Raw genomic sequence first — 17,734 nt, forward strand, 5'->3', positions numbered from 1 at the left:
ATGGACAGCCAGCTCCTCTGTCCAAAAAAGTTTTCGAGGCAAGAATACTGCAGTGGGTTGCCATTTTCTACTCCAGGGTATCTTCCCGATCCAGGGTTCGTGCCCAGTTCTCCTGCATCTCTTGCATTGGTAACAGGCGGACTCTTTACCACCGTGCCCCCTGGGAAGCCCATACTTGGAATAACTTGAAACAGTATAGATTTTGTAATACTTAATTTGAGCAGACGACTTGAAACAGTATAGATCTTGTACACTTACCTGACCAACTTTTTTTTAATTACATTATAAAAAATGCATGTTACCTTAGAAAAGTTAATCTATTTGCTGTTTTACTCTTTTGCAAAAACATTTGCTCTAATGAAGGAATTTGTTTTTTCCAAAATGTACATTTCCGAAATGTACAAAATGCATTTTATAATATTTACTGCTTTATTCCTAATTCTGCTTTAAAGTATTGAACTGGGCATAAAACATTAAAATATTAATCCAGAACCTGTCTAAACTGGATGTTGCTTAAAATCTGTATTATTACCATGTTGGAAATCCAGACTGCTTTTGTGATGTTTCAAATTAAAAAAAAGTAATCCTCTTCCTTACCTATCTATCTATATATATATATATATATAGTTATATATATATATATATATAAAGCTGAGTCACTTTGCTGTACAAAAGAAATTAACACAACATTGTAAATCAACTATACTTCAATTAAAAAAACATTTTTAATGGGCAAAGGACTTGAATACATGCCTCAAAAGAAGATGTACAAATAAGCACATGAAAAGATGTTCAGCAACATTAGGGATCAGGGAAATATAAACCAAAACCACTAGGATGGCTTAAACCAAAGAGTCAGGTAAGAAGTGTTCACAAGCCCATTGGAAAAATCAGAAATCTTACCTGCTGCTAGTCAGAATTTAAAATGAAGTCAGGGACTTCCCCGGTGGTCCAGTGACTAAGCCACAGTCTGAATGCAGGGGGCTTGGGTTCAATCCCTGCTTAGGGAACTAGATCCCACATGCCACAACCAAGAGTTTACATGCCACAACAAAAATCCCTCTTGCCACAACTGAGAACTGACACGGCCTAAATAAATACTTTTTTAAAGTAAAAAATAAATGATTCAGCCACTTGAAAAAAAATGGTTTGGCAGTTCCACAAAAGAGTTATTAGGACTTAACATATGACCTAGGAATACCACTACTAAGTATATATCCAAGAGAATTAAAAACACATCCACATGAAAGCGCATATGAAAATATTCTTAGCAGCATTACTCATAATCCCCAGGAAATGGAAACAACCGAAATATCCATCAACTGATGAATAAATAAACTATGTCACACTGGGTGTGGGCACTTGAACTCCCTTTTGCCAAGGACAGCTGAGACCAGTCCGGGAAGCCTCCAGCCTGGAGCCAGTCAGCCAGGAACAGAGCGCACACGCCTGCCTCCCACCAGCTGGGCCCTCTTCACAGGGCAGGGAGGGAGGACCCCTGGGCACTCTCTCAGGGCCTGATTTAGTACTGTAGTTTGTACTGGACCATCCATGCACCTCACTGGTCCCAAAGCCTCCATCTGCCAAGAGCTGGCTGCTGTGGCCACTGGAGCTAATAAATCTGTTTAACTTGAGAATATATGTATATAATGGAAATATTATATATTATATAAAATTACATTAAATATATACAATGGAATATTAATCAGCAAAAAAAAAAAAGGATGGAATTTGACATAGACTACAACATAGATGAACCTTGAAAATACTATAGTAAGTTAAGGAAGTCAGATACAAAAGGCCACATATCATGAGTTCATTTATGTCAAATGTACAGGGATTTCCCTGGTGGTCCAGTGGTTAAGAATCTGCCTTCCAATGCAGGAGACGCAGGTTCAATCCCTGGTCCGTGAACATGCCTCAGGGCATGCCACAGGGCAACTAAGCCTGTGCAACACGACTAAAGAGCCTGTGCTTGGACATCAGTGAACCCACATACTCTGGAGCCCATGTTCTGCAGCAAGAGAAGCCCACTCACCACAACTAGAGAAAGCCCGTGCGCCCCAGCAAAAACCCAGCATAGCCAATGTCTATGTGTATGTATATATAAATATGGATTTAGGTAGTGCTGACAATTGCACCACTTTGTGTATCTACTAAATACCACTGAATTGTGCACTTTGAAAGGATGAGCTTTGTGGTGCATGAATTATACCTCAATTACAACTCCATTTTTAAAAAGATGCAAGCTAAAGTGATCCAACTCCTCAGCAAAATGCAGATGCAAATACCACCTCTGATATTAAACACACAGAAAGGGGAAAAAAAAGAACAAACTTGACTATAAAAGGGATACCATAAAGGAGCATAAAAGGGGATAATTAGTTGGATAAAAGAGCAGAGCAGAATGATTGCATGTTTCTTTTACTTTTTAAAACATTTTTGTTATTTTATTTTTGGCTGTGCTGGTCTTCATCGCTGTGCACTCAGGCTTTAAAAGTGAAAGTTGCTCAGTCCTGTCCAACTCTTTTGAGAGCCCATGGACAATACAGTCCATGGAATTCTCCAGGCCAGAATACTGGAGTGGGTAGCCTTTCCCTTCTGCAGGGGATCTTCCCAACCCAGGGATCGAACCCAGGTCTCCCACATTGCAGGCAGGTTCTTTACCAACTGAGCCACAAGGAGTGTGAAATTCTCTCTAATTGTGGAGATGGAGATGGGTGGGCGCTGATCTCTTGCTACAGAGCTCAAGCTGCAGGCTTCTATAGTTCCAGTGCTCAGCTTAGTTGCTCCTTGGCATGCGGGATCTTTCCAGACTAGGAAGATTCCCAAACACAGGGATCAAACCTGTGTCCCCTGCATTGGCAGGCAGATTCTTAACCACTGAACCACCAGGAAAGTTCAATTTTGTGTTTCTGAGCACTGATAGGGAGGCCCTTTCAATCTTCACTCCACCTCCCACTTAGTGAATTTGGGAAGTTAAAAAACTACACCCCTCAGACTCCTTGGAGGTCAGAGTCCCAGCTCCTCCCACTGGCTGCATCTCTGCAGGAGTGGAGGCACCGGGAGGTGACTTCCTTGATGCTCCTGGCTGCACTTGCTGCAGGAGTTGACAAATTTGAGTCTCTGCTATAAGGGAGGTCCAGTTGTGAGTGACTTCTTGACTTGAACCCCTGGCCCTGGACTCAGCTCTGGGCCAGGGATCACGCATCTCCAGTCATGGGGCCATTGGTGCAAACAAATGGGAAAAGGGGAGCAAAGGGAAAACAGACAGAAATGGCCAACCAAGAGACTAAAGACTTACCTGCAGGAGAAGGGATGGTTAGGGACTTTGAGATGATCAAACCTATACCTCCTGCAGTGGAAGCAGAATCCTAGCCCCTGGAATGCCAGGGAAGTCCCCTCCAAACACATATTATTTTAAAATATCACATACCTATGGATCCTCCAAGACGACTGAAATGATTACCCACTAATTGCCTGGAGTCACACTTGGGAATTGTCTACAATTTGACCCTGAAACCAAGACCATGTAACTTTTCATGGGGAGAACCCCATGATTGCAGCAGTTTTTAGGTTACTTTCTGCCCTGGTGACTTAAAAAGTGACTTACAAAACCCTATCACAGGTAAAATTAACATGCTTAAAGACAACCCCCAATATTTCTCCTTCAACCCCATCCTGTTCTCAATCACCCCACCTGTTAATGGCCCAGCTCATCAATTCATCAAACACAAAGCCTAAGCAGCATTAAACCCTCCCTCCTGTCCCAGTAGTCCAGGGAACACCTGCAGTGACCCAAAGGCACACCTCACTCGGCCTCTCCCCAACCACAGTGCCTCCCCCACGTCACTGCCAGTCTTCCTGATTCTACTGCCCAACTCCATCTATTCTCCCAAATGGAACAGCCCCTCAAAAATATCTGCCCCATTGTGCACACGGGTGTGCAACACATACATGTATCACACGCACACACAGGTATCTGTGCACACACATCACCTATACTTATATATGACATAAATACACATGTATAGACCACTTGCACAACACATGTGCATACACATGTGTCAGGAGCCGCATTAGGCATTGCTGACAAAATCGAGGCACAGCCCCAACCCCCTCTCCTTGTCCCGCAGGCAGGGTCCCGGGATGAAGGAGTTAGGTCTTGTGATTCTGACTTGTTTATTTCCTTTCTTCGGTTGAGTTGGCTGGAAAGAATGTTAAGGTGCTTATTGTTCTTGAGAGGAGCATGAGAAGGCACAAAGCCTTCTGCAGTTGTGCCTAGAGAATAATCCATAAAGTTAACCATTGACATTTGTTCAAGGATCTTTACAAAGAATGTTCCAGGATGAGCACGTAGGCCGCAGCTTGAGGCCATGGGAAGGATTGTTATCTGAGACCTGTTTGTGAGAGAAATGTTTATGGCAAAGGAAGTTTGCTGAGTTTAGGGTTTAGGAATATTTAAGAATAGTTAGAAGCTAAAAGTTTAAGGAATGTTGTAGTGTTAGCATATTTTACTGTATCTTGTAGGGATTAGGAATTTTAGAGATATTAATAGCTAGAAGCCTTTTTAGGAGATAGTGAGCTTAGGATACTAGGGGCAAGCAGGATTTAGAAAGATAAGAAATAAACTGAGGAATGTGGTATGCAGCCCATACATAAGCATGAGTTACAGTGTAATCACAAGTAAACAGGATTCTGAGAGAATTGCTGAAGCAGGAATTCTGTTTGAAGGGCAACAATGACACAATAAATCTGGGTGAGGGGGAACTGAAAATGTCAAACCTCTGACCTAATGCTTTTGTCAAAGTATAAAAGAGAACCTGAAGCTTAAAATAAACATGCAGTCCCGCACCTTGAGTCAGAGGCTGCATCATTCTCTGCCAACACGGCTCATCTCTTCAAGCTGATTCCCTGGCTGCTGGAGCTGGACTCTGGCACACATGGGTAAACACATACCACACAGCACATGAATGTTTGCATCCCAGGTGACACATGTACCCACACAGGCCCAACACACACATACATACCACTTCTCCATTTGAAAGCTCCTGGGTCTCCACTGGCAAAGTAATCCTCAAAATTCTCCAAGCCAGGCTTCAACAGTACGTGAACTGTGAACTTCCAGATGTTCAAGTTGGACTTAGAAAAGGCAGAGGAATCAGAGATCAAATTGGCAACATCCGTTGGATCATCGAAAAAGCAAGAGAGTTCCGAAAAAACATCTACTTCTGCTTTATTGACTATGCCAAAGCCTTTGACTGTGTGGATCACAACAAACTGTGGAAAATTCTTCAAGAGATGGGAATACCGGACCACCTGACCTGCCTCCTGAGAAATCTGTATGCAGGTCAAGAAGCAACAGTTAGAACTGGACATGGAACAACAGACTGGTTCCAGATCAGGAAAGAAGTATGTCAAGGCTGTATATTGTCACCCTGCTTATTTAACTTACATGCAGAGTACGTCATAAGAAATGCCGGTGTAGATGAAGCACAAGCTGGAATCAAGATTGCCGGGAGAAATATCAATAACCTCATATAGGCAGATGACACCACCCTTATGTGAGAAAACAGAGAACTAAAGAGCCTCTCGATAAAAGTGCAAGAGAAGAGTGAAAAAGTTGGCTTAAAACTCAACATTCAGAAAACTAAGATCATGGCGTCTAGTCCCATCACTTCATGGCAAATAGATTGGGAAACAATAGAAACAGTAACAGACTTTATTTTTGGAGGCTCTCAAATCACTGCAGATAGTGACTACAGCCATGAAATTAAAAGATGCTTGCTCCTTGGTAGAAAAGTTATGACCAACCTAGACAGCATATTAAAAAGCAGAGACATTACTTTGCCAACAAAGGTCCATCGAGTCAAAGCTGTTGTTTTTCCAGTAGTCATGTATGGATGTGAGAGTTGGACTATAAAGAAAGCTGAGCACCGAAGAACTGATGCTTTTGAACTGTGGTGTTGGAGAAGTCTCTTGAGAGTCCCTTGGACTGCAAGAAGATCCAACCAGTCCATTCTAAAGGAATCAGTCCTGAATATTCATTGGAAGGACTGAGGCTGAAGCTGAAACTCCAATACTTTGGCCACCTGATGAGAAGAACTGACTCATTGGAAAAGACCTTAATTCTGGGAAAGACTGAAGGCAGGAGGAGAAGAGGATGACAGAGGATGAGATGGTTGGATAGCATCACCAACTCAATGGACATGAGTTTGCATAAGATCCGGGAGTTGGTGTTGGACAGGGAAGCCTGGTGTGCTGCAGTCCATAGGGTCACAAAGAGTCAGACACAACTGAGTGACTGAACTGAAATGAACTTCTGCTGCTACTCAGCGACTGCCACCTCCTGACCCCTTCTTCCTCCATGACAGAATATCACTGTTCTTCTGCAGGGCACCACTTAAAAAGCATTCCCTGCCTCCCTTGCAGCTACAGAAGACCACATGACACACTTCTAGCCAATGAGGGGATGAAGTTGCTGGCAGGAAAGCTCGCTAAGGGAGAGGTTCAACAATGTGCCCCTTCTTCCCACCCGGGTCTCATGCTCCTTCCCTGAGTGTGGAACATGCCAGGGATGGATGGATCCAGAGGAAAGCTATGTGCTGCAGGGGGCCAGGTGGATACACAGAAGGAACCCATGTTCTCTGGCGCCTGGGACTGCTATGCATGGCCCAACAGTCACCCTGTTCTCTTCTTGTCCGTGCGGCTCTCTTGGCCACCGAGCCCCATCCTGCCAAGAGCGTCCCGCCCACTCCAGCCTCCACCCACTAGCCGGCCCCTGCATGTGCACTGACCAACCCGCGGTTCTCACAGCTCGGGGTGGAAGCAGAGCCAGGCCTGTTGCTAACACAGCACATAACCGTCTCTCTCCATGAAAGACCCACAGAAAAGACTGAGGAAAAAAGTCAAAGAAGTATCTTAAGTGGGAATTCCCTGGTGTTCTGTGCTTAGGCCTCTGCAGGGGCCCGGGTTCAATCCCTGGTTGGGGAACTAAGAATCCCACATGCCCAGCGCCGCAGCTCAAAAATGAATAGAAGTGACTAAGCCAAGTTTGTACTTATTTAATAAGAAAATCGCTTCTTTAAAAAAATAAGTCTTTACATGCTCAGGTGTGTGTAGTCAACGTGTTGAGCTGAAAAAAGATTTGCAGCAGGTTCTCCCTGTGAGGAAAACTCAGAATGACGCAGGTCTCAAGACCCTGAGGTGAAGAGGGCATGCGGGGGCTCTCCCATCTGGCGAAGGCACACAGCCAACAGCAGGGTGGCAGGTCCCGGCACGTGTCGTGGGCCACTTCCAAGACGCTCCCAGGGCCTCAGTCACTGTCCCCGACCCCGTCACTGCCTTCCAGGGAGCTGGGGGCCTGCAGAGCAACAGCACACGAGAGACAGCAGTGAAGAACCATGTCGTCCAGGGGCAGGCACTTCCTCCCGGTGTGGAGGTTGGGCTGCCCTGACCTGCCTGAGGTGGGGCTCACCCTGACTCTGTGTCTCTTAACTGGTTCAAGAACCTGTGTTAAGACTGGGAAAGCCAGGGGCTGGGAACAAGAAGGGAGGTCTTCACTGGGCTCCTTCAAACACCCAGAGGCCACCACTGCAGAACCCTGGGAACATAAAACTGGGCCACTGCTAAGCTGGACAAGTACAAGCCCCTCAGCAGTATGTACAGATGGCAAATGGCCGGAGGCCTCTATTCACAGAATCAAGCAGAGGGCAAGCCTGGCCCCAGGTCATATCCGTACATGTGCTTGACTTGGCCTCATGGTGCTTGGGAAAACTGATAATCAACCATCAAAGGACAGAAGCGCAACCCAAAGTATATAAATAAAAGGTAGAATATTTCACATAAAATCCCGGAATGCCAGTTTCTCTGGGAAAAAAACATAAGCTCTGACACCACTTGACACAATGAGTTGACTCACTAGAAAAAACCCTGATGCTGGGAGGGATTGGGGGCAGGAGGAGAAGGGGACAACAGAGGATGAGATGGCTGGATGGCATCACCAACTCGATGGACAGGAGTTTGAGTGAACTCCGGGAGTTGGTGATGGACAGGGAAGCCTGGCGTGCTGCGATTCATGGGGTTGCAAAGAGTCCGACATGAGTGAGCGACTGAACTGAACTGAACTGACACCACTTGGCTCCACCTCCACTGGCTGAACTGACCGCACCTGCCCCTTCGGGTGGAGCAAGAGCTCTCCTGTTGGCCACAGTCTCCACCAAGCCCTACTGCCTCCTGACACTGGATGCTACTTACCATCCGACCTGCACACCTGCTTTCTTTACACCTGGCCCACCTTGCTTACCTCCCTTCCCTGGATGCACCTGAGTTTACAAGCCCAGCTGAGGAGGAAGGACAGTGTCTTTCTGGATATCTAGAACATGGGAAGAAATCGCCCAGAGCTCCAGGTGGGAATCTCACCCTCTGACTGCCTGCTGGACCACCAGAAGAGAACATGGGCTTTGGGGACCTCCCTCACTGCAGGGTAAAGAATTGAGAACTAAAGTTAAAATGTTAACTCTTAGCTCCAGCACCTTGAATCATGGATATTCTCCTTCTAACATAAGGTTGGTAGTTACGTAACAGATGAGTCACACTTTGAGCCAGGGCCCTGGGAGGTACTTGACAGCAAGCCTGGCTCCCTTGCTCGCTGAGCAGAGCGGCCTGATTGGGTGATGGGCCAAAATGCAGGGTCTGCATCAGCCTGCATTCCCCCACAGATGGAAGGCAGCACCTTGGGCCTGGATAGGAACACCACCCTGGGTGAGGAGAATGCCTCCGGGCTGCTCAGTGTCCTGGGTCCAAGCGATCCCACATTCTGGAGTCAGACACATGCATACCAACCAAGTGCATGAGCCAGAGAAGGACGTCCTACTGACACCTCCATCTCACACTTGGGAAGACGGGCCACTGAATGTGCCCCTCAGCCGGGGTAACCAAGCGCAGAGCAGGTGAGCCAGCCACCAGAACCTCTGCCCTGGCCTTTGCTCCTGCCACTGCTGTTACCCTGGAGGAGTGACGCAGCTCTTGGCAACTACGCTTGCTCCTCTATAGAATGGGCACAGTCAATGACAGGTGTGGACAAGCGCCTGGCTGAGCTCCTGGGAAGGCCGGCACCAGCCCCCATGGTCCCCGTGGTCCCCAGCCCCCAGCCCCACCTTGGTGCCTAGGCCAGCGGCAGCGTGGGCAGTGGCGCTGAAGTCATGCATAGGCAGGGTGCTCAGCCACTGGGCCATGGACCTCTCCTGGCGCTCAGTGCTAATGATCGTGGGGTAGATGTGCTGCTCCTTGAAGGCTGTGACCTCTGCCTCCTCCCGTGCCCAGTCCAGCGGCTCGTGTAGCCCGTCGTGGCCAAAGCGCTGGTTGTACTTCTCAAAGTGCACTCGCTCCAGGACCAGGCCCAGCCCTGGAGCCTTGGGCACGTCCACCTTGGCCTCCCCCCAGCAGCGCTCCAGCACACTCTCAGGCGCGTAGCCCTTGACGATGGCCACCACCAGCCCCACCATCTTCCTGATCTGGTGCGTCATGAAGCTCTGGCCCTTGACCTTGATCACAGCGAACTCCATGCCCTCACGCACGAAGGGCTCCTCACAGAACATGTCGAGGATGTAGCGCCGGGCGCTGGGCTCATGGGGCCCCTTCTGGGAGGTGAAGTTGTGGAAGTTGTGGGTGCCTTTGTAGCAGGCCAGGAGCCGGTTCACACGCCCCAGTGTCTCTGCGCTCAGTCGGAACGTCTCGTCCTGCGAGTCGTGGTCCTTGTGGGCGAAGGCAAACGTGGGCAGCATGTAGAAGTAGGTCCTGGCGTCGCACTTGTTCTTGGAGTTGAAGCCGCCCGTGACCCTCTTCAGTCCTGGGGGCAGAGGAAGCGACGAGAACAGACTGATGACACCACGAGCAGCTCTGAGCGCTGGCACCTCGCCTCCCAAACCCAGATGAGCCTGAGGGGGACCTGGCTCCCCGTGCTAAACCCTCAGTCCACCAGACACTCCGTCTCAGAACCAAACCAACCAGTACAGCCAACTCTCAGGCATCTGTCAGAACCCAGGGTCGGCCAAAGTACTGGGCATCCTGCTCTCGCCTCTAGGATCCCAGGGGGACCTGGCACAGGTGCCATGGAGACCAAAGCGCCAGCTGGTGACCCTGACTCGGAACCCATGGGTCAGAAGCCATTCTGCAGGTGAGGCCAGGGGCAGCAATGTGATCAACAGCAAAAGAAGCTTAAAAAGCCCAGCAATAGGAAAGCCATCAGTGGCTCCTGGACATCTGCAGGATGAAATGAGAGGCAGGCCCGCAGGGCAGGTGGCACGTCACCCGGACCGGGGGCCTCATGGCTGAGGGCTCACTGTACTGGCAGAAGCTCCAAAAATATTTAACTGTTAAGTGGAAAAAAAAAAAAAAAGTAAAATGGGGCTTCCCTGGTGGTACAATGGATAAAAATCCGTCTGGCAGTGCAGGGGACATGGGTTCGATCCCTGGTCTGGAAAGATCCCACATGTTTCGGGACAACTAAGCTCGTGCACCACAACTACTGAGTCTGCGCACCTAGAGCCTGTGCTCTCAACGAAAGAATCCACCGCAATGAGAAGCCCGTGCACTGCAGTTAAGAGCATAGTCCCCACCTGCCACAACTAGCGAGAGCCCTCGCAGCAATGAAGACCCAGAGCGACAACAACAACAACAAAAGAAGTTCTAAAGAAAGAAAAGCAAAATGGAGAACTACAGGAAGGGGAATTCTTTCTGTGACAGGAATACACACATAGAGATTATGTCTATATTTGTACAGAAAATTTCTACAAGGATGGCGAGAACTGCTGGTGGGGATGGCTTCTGAGAGCTGGGGACCAGAAGTCCCCCGTGGCCTGGGTGCTCCCTGCTGCATAGCTGTCCTCACGCTGAAGGCACAACCAAGTTGCAAGGAGTCAGCCTCACAAGGAGCCTGGCTTAAAGTCCAACTTTGGCTTCATATTTCAAGGGGTGATTCGATGCCTCCCCACCCCGACAGCCCTCCACAGCAGCCAGCGCCTGCAGGCTGCCCCTGCCTCTCCGCCCGCCACTGCCAGTTCAAGGCTGCACCTTCCCTGTGCTCGCCACCATCTGTTTCTGCTGTTATGTTTGACTTGGGGTAATCTTATTTTTGTTTTTTGTCGTGCTTTAAGAATTCATCTTGGTCGACACTGAGCATCACAAATATGCTTTAGCACGTAATTTCTGTGGTGTGGAACATAATCTCCAAGAGGCTGGGGGAGGCTGGTAGTCGACCATACAGCTGGGCTGTTAATGGTCGTGTTGTGTCACGTAATAGAAGCAGTGTAAACAGCTGCGATTGTGCATAGGGTTTGGTATTGTTTTAGCAAAACTGGGGAACAACCCATGGCAAATATTAGAATATTCCCTGGGGAAATGACTGTTAAGAAGCATCAAGTGAGACTTTAAGAGGACTGGCTCTAGGAGGAGGTTTTCAAGAGGGATTACCCTACCAGGGAGAGAAAGACCACAGTGTAATAAAAACAAAACTATATTATACTAAAAGTAAATTCAGGCTTCCCTGGAAACTCAACAGTAAAGAATCCGCCTGCCAATGTAGGAGACACAGGTTTGATCCCTGGATCAGGAAGATCCCCTGGAGAAGGAAATGGTAACCCACTCCAGTATTCTTACCCAGGAAATACCATGGACAGATCAGCCTGGTGGGCTACAATCCATGTGGTTCCAAGAGTCAAGACACGACTTCTGTGGCCCTCTGGCCCTCTGCAGAAAAAGTTTGCCAACTCTTGCTTTAAATTTAAACCCCAAAGCAATCACTTAAAAAAAAAAAAAACTATAGCAAGTCATAGCGTTAACCAATCAAACTGCTCCTTTCTCCAGGGGATATTCCAAATCCAGGTATCAAACTCAGGTCTCCCACATTGCAGGCAGATTCTTAAACTGAGCCACCAGGGAAGCCCAAAGTGATAATTAAAAGCAATTATAAGAAACATCAATTAATCCAAAAGGAGGGAGAAACAGAGGAGGGGAACAAAGTACAGAGGAGGGGAACAAAGTAACATATGGGACAGAGAGAAACAGGAGGCAAGAAGATCTTCACCCAGCCATCCCAGTACACATTATAATAATTATTAACACCAATGGCACATATACGCCACCTAAAAGGCAGAGAGTCAGACTTGATTACAAAAAAAGAAAAGGACCTAGAAATCCCATTATCAGGCCTATTATAAAAGGGAATAATTGCCCCTGTTTTAATTGATCAAATCCAGATTTTCATACCCAAGCATTTGGTTAAAACAAGGCACATGTAGTGCCAAAGTGCTGCACCGATGGCCTGAGTCTGTCTGTCTGGCTGTGTCCCTCCCTGAAGGAGACGCGAGTCCTGAATCCTTTTCTATAACTGACGTACAGCCACTGCAACCAACCGCTAAGGACCTGCTCTGTTGTCTTATCTCCACAATAGAGAAACTCAGCGAGAGAAGGAATTGCATGTCCCTTCTCTCTTGGGACCGGCCACCACCTGGTGCACAGCCCCAGTGACACATGGCTTACCCAGAATCCGAATGTGAGACGGAAGGTGGCTGTTGATCTTTTCTAAAATGTCATCAATCAGCCACACCTTCAGGGACACAACCTGGCCGGCCGCAGACACGCCCTGCAAAGGAAGCAGACGTGGGAGGGCCAGCTGGGCCTTGCACTTGGAGCACGACGCTCGGCACGCTGGTCTCTTCAGCAGAAGGACCACGCACACGCTGCGTCTTTCCACGGAGGAATTCTGCTTCTAGAAATGCATCTGAAGGGAATAATCAGAGACGAGAACAGTGCTCTGTATACCAAGGGAGTGAATGCTGTGCCACTCATAAAACATTACAAGTCAACTTTGAAGCTTAACAAAACATAAAGCTAGGGAACAAATCTATGACATCCTGCAGATAGGAGATAAAGTCCCACCTTGGATGTGATTCTCCAGGACTTAGGAAAAAGAGAAAATGCAAGTTAGATGATAGAACTCCAGGGCAGAGCAAGGAAGAGGTCACTATCTGAGTTGCAACAGCAGGAATCCTTTGGGGATGGGGCGCTGGTTACACAACTGATTGAGCTCTGTGCTCAGGATGAATGCAGTAACCATTTGTATATTATACCTCTGTGGCCACATGGTCCTGCTTGTATCTGAGCCTGAGATGGTTGGCTCTAAGGCAGATGTCGTGGCCACTGCGCCACCCACAGGAGCAGCCAAAGAGAAAGCACAGGCAGAGAGGACATCAGGGCCTGTGGCCCCAAGCACCTAGGTCCAACCACACCTGGGCCGGAAATGCCCCGGCTTCTTGGTCACACGAGGCAACAAATTTCTTTCCACTTAGACTCGCTTGATCTGTGCATCTGTCATTTGTGACCAACAGAATCTTGAGAGATAGAGACACTAAGAGGGAAAGTGGGACAAGGACAAACAGAAACCACAGACAGGCGGCTTCGGTGCTGCACGCACCTGCCGGGGACGTGGGGACAGCACCTACCTTGTCTGTCCGGGCACAGCGCTGGAAAGACATCTTCCGCATGTCCTCCCCGTGATTCTCAGGAATACAGCCCGAGCGGACCAGGGCCGACACCAGGTCATCTTCGATGGTCTTGAATTTCGAGGACCCAACATTCCTCTGAGGAAAAGAGAAGAAAAATTGTTTTTCACTCAGTCACGACCCACAAAAAGGGGCCCCGGGCTGGGGCTGGTCCAGGGAGGGACATGTTTGGTATGCCCGCACCTGGCAAGTGGGGACCACACCTGTGGACATGGAGAGACCCTGCAGCTCGTCCCCCGACCTATGAGAAGTAGGAAAGCCACCTGTGGGTCCCCACAGTCCTAGAAATTTCCAACCCTGGGCAGCCAACATTGGCCTCACCTGAGACAACATTTCCCCTTACCTAGTCAGATATTAATAGACGCTTGCTCCTTGGAAGAAAAGCTATGATAAATCTAGACAGCGTATTAAAAAGCAGAGGTATCACTTTGCCAACAAAGGTCCAAAAGCTATGGCTTTTCCAGTAGTCAGGTACGGATATGAGAGCTAGACCATAAAGAAGGCTAAGCTCCAAAGAACTGATGCTTTTGAACTGTGATGCTGGAGAAGACTGTTTTTTTAACTTTATAATTTCCTATGGGTTTAGTTTGTGAATAAAAAAGAAAAAAAAATGAACAAAGTGTTCACAGTAATTATCAAGGCAAAGTCAACCCTAACACAGTTTCTCTGTAACGCCGTGAGCGTGTCAGCAACACCGCCAGGCCAGCACGCAGTTGATGACATCACCCCTGCAGCTGCTACTGTCGCCAGAAGTCCTCAAGTTGCAGGGTCAGTGCCTGGGGCCCCAGCTCCTCACCAGCCGCAGCTCTCTCTTCTGGAGCTGAGCAGGGTGGGGCAAGTGGTAGGACCCCAGGAGACCCCAGTCTGCACTCCACACACCCGCTGGGCTCGTGGGTCCAGGGCTGCCCCCTGGGGTCAAGGGCATGCGCAATACTGCCGTGGTGGGGAGGGGGCAACCCCACCAGGGCTGGGTGGAGAAGACTCTTGAGAGCCCCTTGGACAGCAAGAAGATCAAACCAGTCAACCTAAAGGAAATCAGTCCTGAATATTCTTTGGAAACTGAAGCTCCAACACTTTGGCTACCTGATGCAAAGAGCCAGCTCATTGGAAAAGACCCTGATGCTGGGAAAGATTGAGGGCAGGAGGAGAAGGGGATGACAGAGGATGAGATGGTTGGATAGCATACCCCCAACTCAGTGGATGTGAGCAAATTCCAGGAGATAGTGAAGGACAGGGGAGCCTGGCATGCTGCAGTCCATGGGTCACAAAGAGTCAGACACGACTGAATAACAAGTCAGAGACCAGCACCCTCCTGCTGAAGACCCATTTGTCTGCAGCACCTGGCCAAAGAGGGACTCCTCTCCCTCATCACCCTGGGAATCCCCTCCCCCAGCACCCCAGGGTCCCCCCGCCCCTCAGGTCCTGAGCATGCCCTCCTGCATCACTACAGGGAGGCAGGCCCCTGGCTAAAGAAGGAAGCCCCCCCAGCGTACTACCAGCATCTAGTGGGTGCGGATGGGAATGTGCTGTTGGTGAGGGATGCGGTGTAACCCCAGCCCAGTCCTGCAGGATCCCGTGACATTGGTGAGATCACCACCCTGACATTCTCCGAGAAAACCTTTGACAAGGAAGGGACACAGTCCTACACGCACTTCGCCAAGGCTCATCACAGTGGGAAGGTTCTTCCCAAAGTTCACCTTACAGTCTCCATGGCACCATAAGCCAGTCACTCAGCAAGAAGCTGTAAATGCTCCTCCAGCGATGGGCATGCGTATTAGGAAACAGGGGTAACAACCCTTCCACACATCCCGACATGCCCTATCACATGTGAGCTACCGTCACTCCCCACCCTTCATTCATTCCCCTGATGAGGAAACTGAGGCCAACTGGGTATGATGAGACATGGGCAAAATTCTCAAGTTGGTGATAAGGCAACAACACATGTGATCAAAGTCACCCTCAAAAAAGCATTTAAATAACCACAAAGAGCAGCAGAGGTGGTTAGCCTGTTCCACTAAGTGGGACCGAAGCACTGTTTTCACCCACTGTCACAGTCTACCAGTGGTCATCAAACTGGGTTCATGGGTGCAACCTTATAAAAAAAATAATGAAATAGGAAATAAAGTAGCTCATTACTACTGTTATTCACAGTGAAGGCTACCACAGCCCTTGGTAAGGTTGGGCATCGTTTTCTTAAACTTCTGCTTCAGTTAGATAATTTACACAGCAGTGAATTACTCCCTGGGAGCCAAGCTTAAAGAAGTTTACAGAACAAGAAACCAAAGTGTAAGAGCCACAGAGCTGACCACAAGGAACAAGAAGAAAACCCACATGCATCTATCGGGGCACCCAGACCCTTCTGCCTTCCAGGAAAGGACTGCCTGGTGGGGCCGGGCAGGGAATTCTCATGTGCCCATGCACTTGCAAACTGTCACCTTCACGACTCTGACAAAGAGAAACAGCAGCCTCTTCTGAGCATCCCTGGTGCTGTCCCAATCCTAGCGAGCAGCATCAGTCAGCCTAATAATGACTCTTCATGCCAGGACTGTGATCTTAAAGAAGAGGAAGCGAGAGAGCTCCAGTCACTTGCCCGAGGCCACAGTGCTTGGTCATCAGCAGGACTAGGACCTTAATCACCTTAGGAGGCTCGTGAACACCCCCCACAAGCATCCAAGCAATGTACAGATGACACAGGTCTCAAAGGTGCTTCCATTTGAATCTTACTTGATGGGAACCACCCAATAGAATAGGTGAAGAATGAGACCTCCCTTTCTGCCATCTCCTGAGATGGCTCACAGGGCAACTGTCACTCTGAGGTCCCCGCCCTAAGCACACGGTGGCTTTGAGAGGTCAGAGCTGCCCAGGCCCCTCGGGGCGCCCGCACCTGCATGCCGTGGTAGCCCTTCCCAGAGTAAGCCATGAGCAGCACGATCTTCCGCTTGGGCAGCTTCCTCTGCTGCTCCCCATCCTCGCTGCTCTTGAGCTTCTTGGCCTGCTGCTCGGTTTCCTCCCAGACCCTGGTGGGGCCCTGCCAGCCACTCCTGGCCTTCTTGTCCTGCTCCTGTTTGGCTCCCACGGGCATGGGGGCCTCCCCGTTCCCGGCCATTGGGTGCAAACTGAAAAGACACGGTGCGGGGTAGGGTGCGGGGCGGTGAACAACACAGAAGGAAACAGTGAAAAAGTGCCGGTGGCAGCATGGGCCGGTAAACACCCTGGACTGACCACCGCGGCGTCCAAACCCCAGCTGGGCGCTAACTGGAGATCTTGCCCAACCACTAACTTGGCCTCGTTTCACTGTCCGAGAAACGGAGCAGTGACAGCGCTTAACGCGACCAGGGCTTGGCGCTCGCCGGGCATGCAGTCGGGCTCAGTGGGGGTCAGCGTGCTACCCCAGGGTCACAGACGAGTGCACCGTCATTACCAGAGGAGGCGCAGTCCCAGGTGCGGGGTCCACGGTCCACAGGCTCTCCTCAGGGCCCAGGCCGCCGCCCGCAGGCCGGGGAGCCCCATGCAGTGCCGGGAGTGGCGGGGGTGAGGGGGCACGCGCCCGACCCCTGACCTCACCCGGGACGCACCCTCCCAGGCCCTTTAGATCCCTGACCTCCCCGGGGCCCCTACACACCAGCCCGCCCCTCCCGAACTCCCCTCGCCCCCCAACAACCCGCCACGTTCCAGCCCCGCCCCTTCTGAACTCTAACCTTTCAGGGACCCTCTCCCGCTCCAGCCCCGCCCGCGGATAACCTCAGACGTCCCTGACCCCCAGGCTGACCTCTGACCTCCCTAGTCCCGCCTGCTCCCCCTTCGTCCTCTCGCCCCACCCAGCCGGCTCTCCCTCGGGAGTCGGGGAGACCCCGGCCACCCACGCCGGGACCAGTGGGGCGCACCCTGACCCGGCCCCACTCACGGAGCCGCGGACTGAGCGCGAACCTGACCACGTGGGCGAAGGCGGAAGTAGAGAGCACTGCCGGACGGCGGCCGGACGTGGACAAAAGTCCTTCAGGGCGAGGCGGGCCGAGGTGGCTTGGGGCGGACCTTGGTGTCGGGGGCGGGACTGGGCGGTATTGGGCGTGGTTTAGGGGCGGGACCTGGTGCCGGGAGCCAGGTTCCCGGCCGCCGCCGCCGCCGCCGCCGCCGCCGACTCCCGGCCGGTTCGCGGCACTGTGAATGCACCA

General features: G+C 50.2%; 1 protein-coding gene across 4 annotated transcripts; it reads right to left on the bottom strand.

The window, feature by feature from the left end:
* Window positions 1-7,051: 7,051 nt before the first annotated feature.
* PUS1 (pseudouridine synthase 1) lies at window positions 7,052-17,589 on the bottom strand. Of its 4 annotated transcripts, none has more exons than XM_055550315.1 (6): window positions 17,467-17,589; window positions 16,447-16,678; window positions 13,503-13,640; window positions 12,541-12,643; window positions 9,159-9,850; window positions 7,052-7,363 (listed from the first exon to the last, which is right to left on the bottom strand). In XM_055550315.1, the coding sequence occupies exons 2-6, from the start codon at window positions 16,666-16,668 to the stop codon at window positions 7,316-7,318; spliced, it is 1,203 nt and encodes a 400-aa protein (XP_055406290.1). In that variant the 5' UTR covers window positions 16,669-16,678; window positions 17,467-17,589; the 3' UTR covers window positions 7,052-7,315. The 4 variants fall into 4 exon arrangements, with proteins under 4 accessions (XP_055406290.1, XP_055406292.1, XP_055406291.1 ...); XM_055550317.1 differs by having other exon boundaries at window positions 17,490-17,584; XM_055550316.1 differs by having other exon boundaries at window positions 17,332-17,469.
* Between the last annotated feature and the right edge of the window lie 145 nt (window positions 17,590-17,734).

This window comes from Bubalus kerabau, chromosome 16 (genome assembly GCF_029407905.1).
Source record: "Bubalus kerabau isolate K-KA32 ecotype Philippines breed swamp buffalo chromosome 16, PCC_UOA_SB_1v2, whole genome shotgun sequence".
NCBI lineage: Eukaryota > Metazoa > Chordata > Mammalia > Artiodactyla > Bovidae > Bubalus > Bubalus kerabau.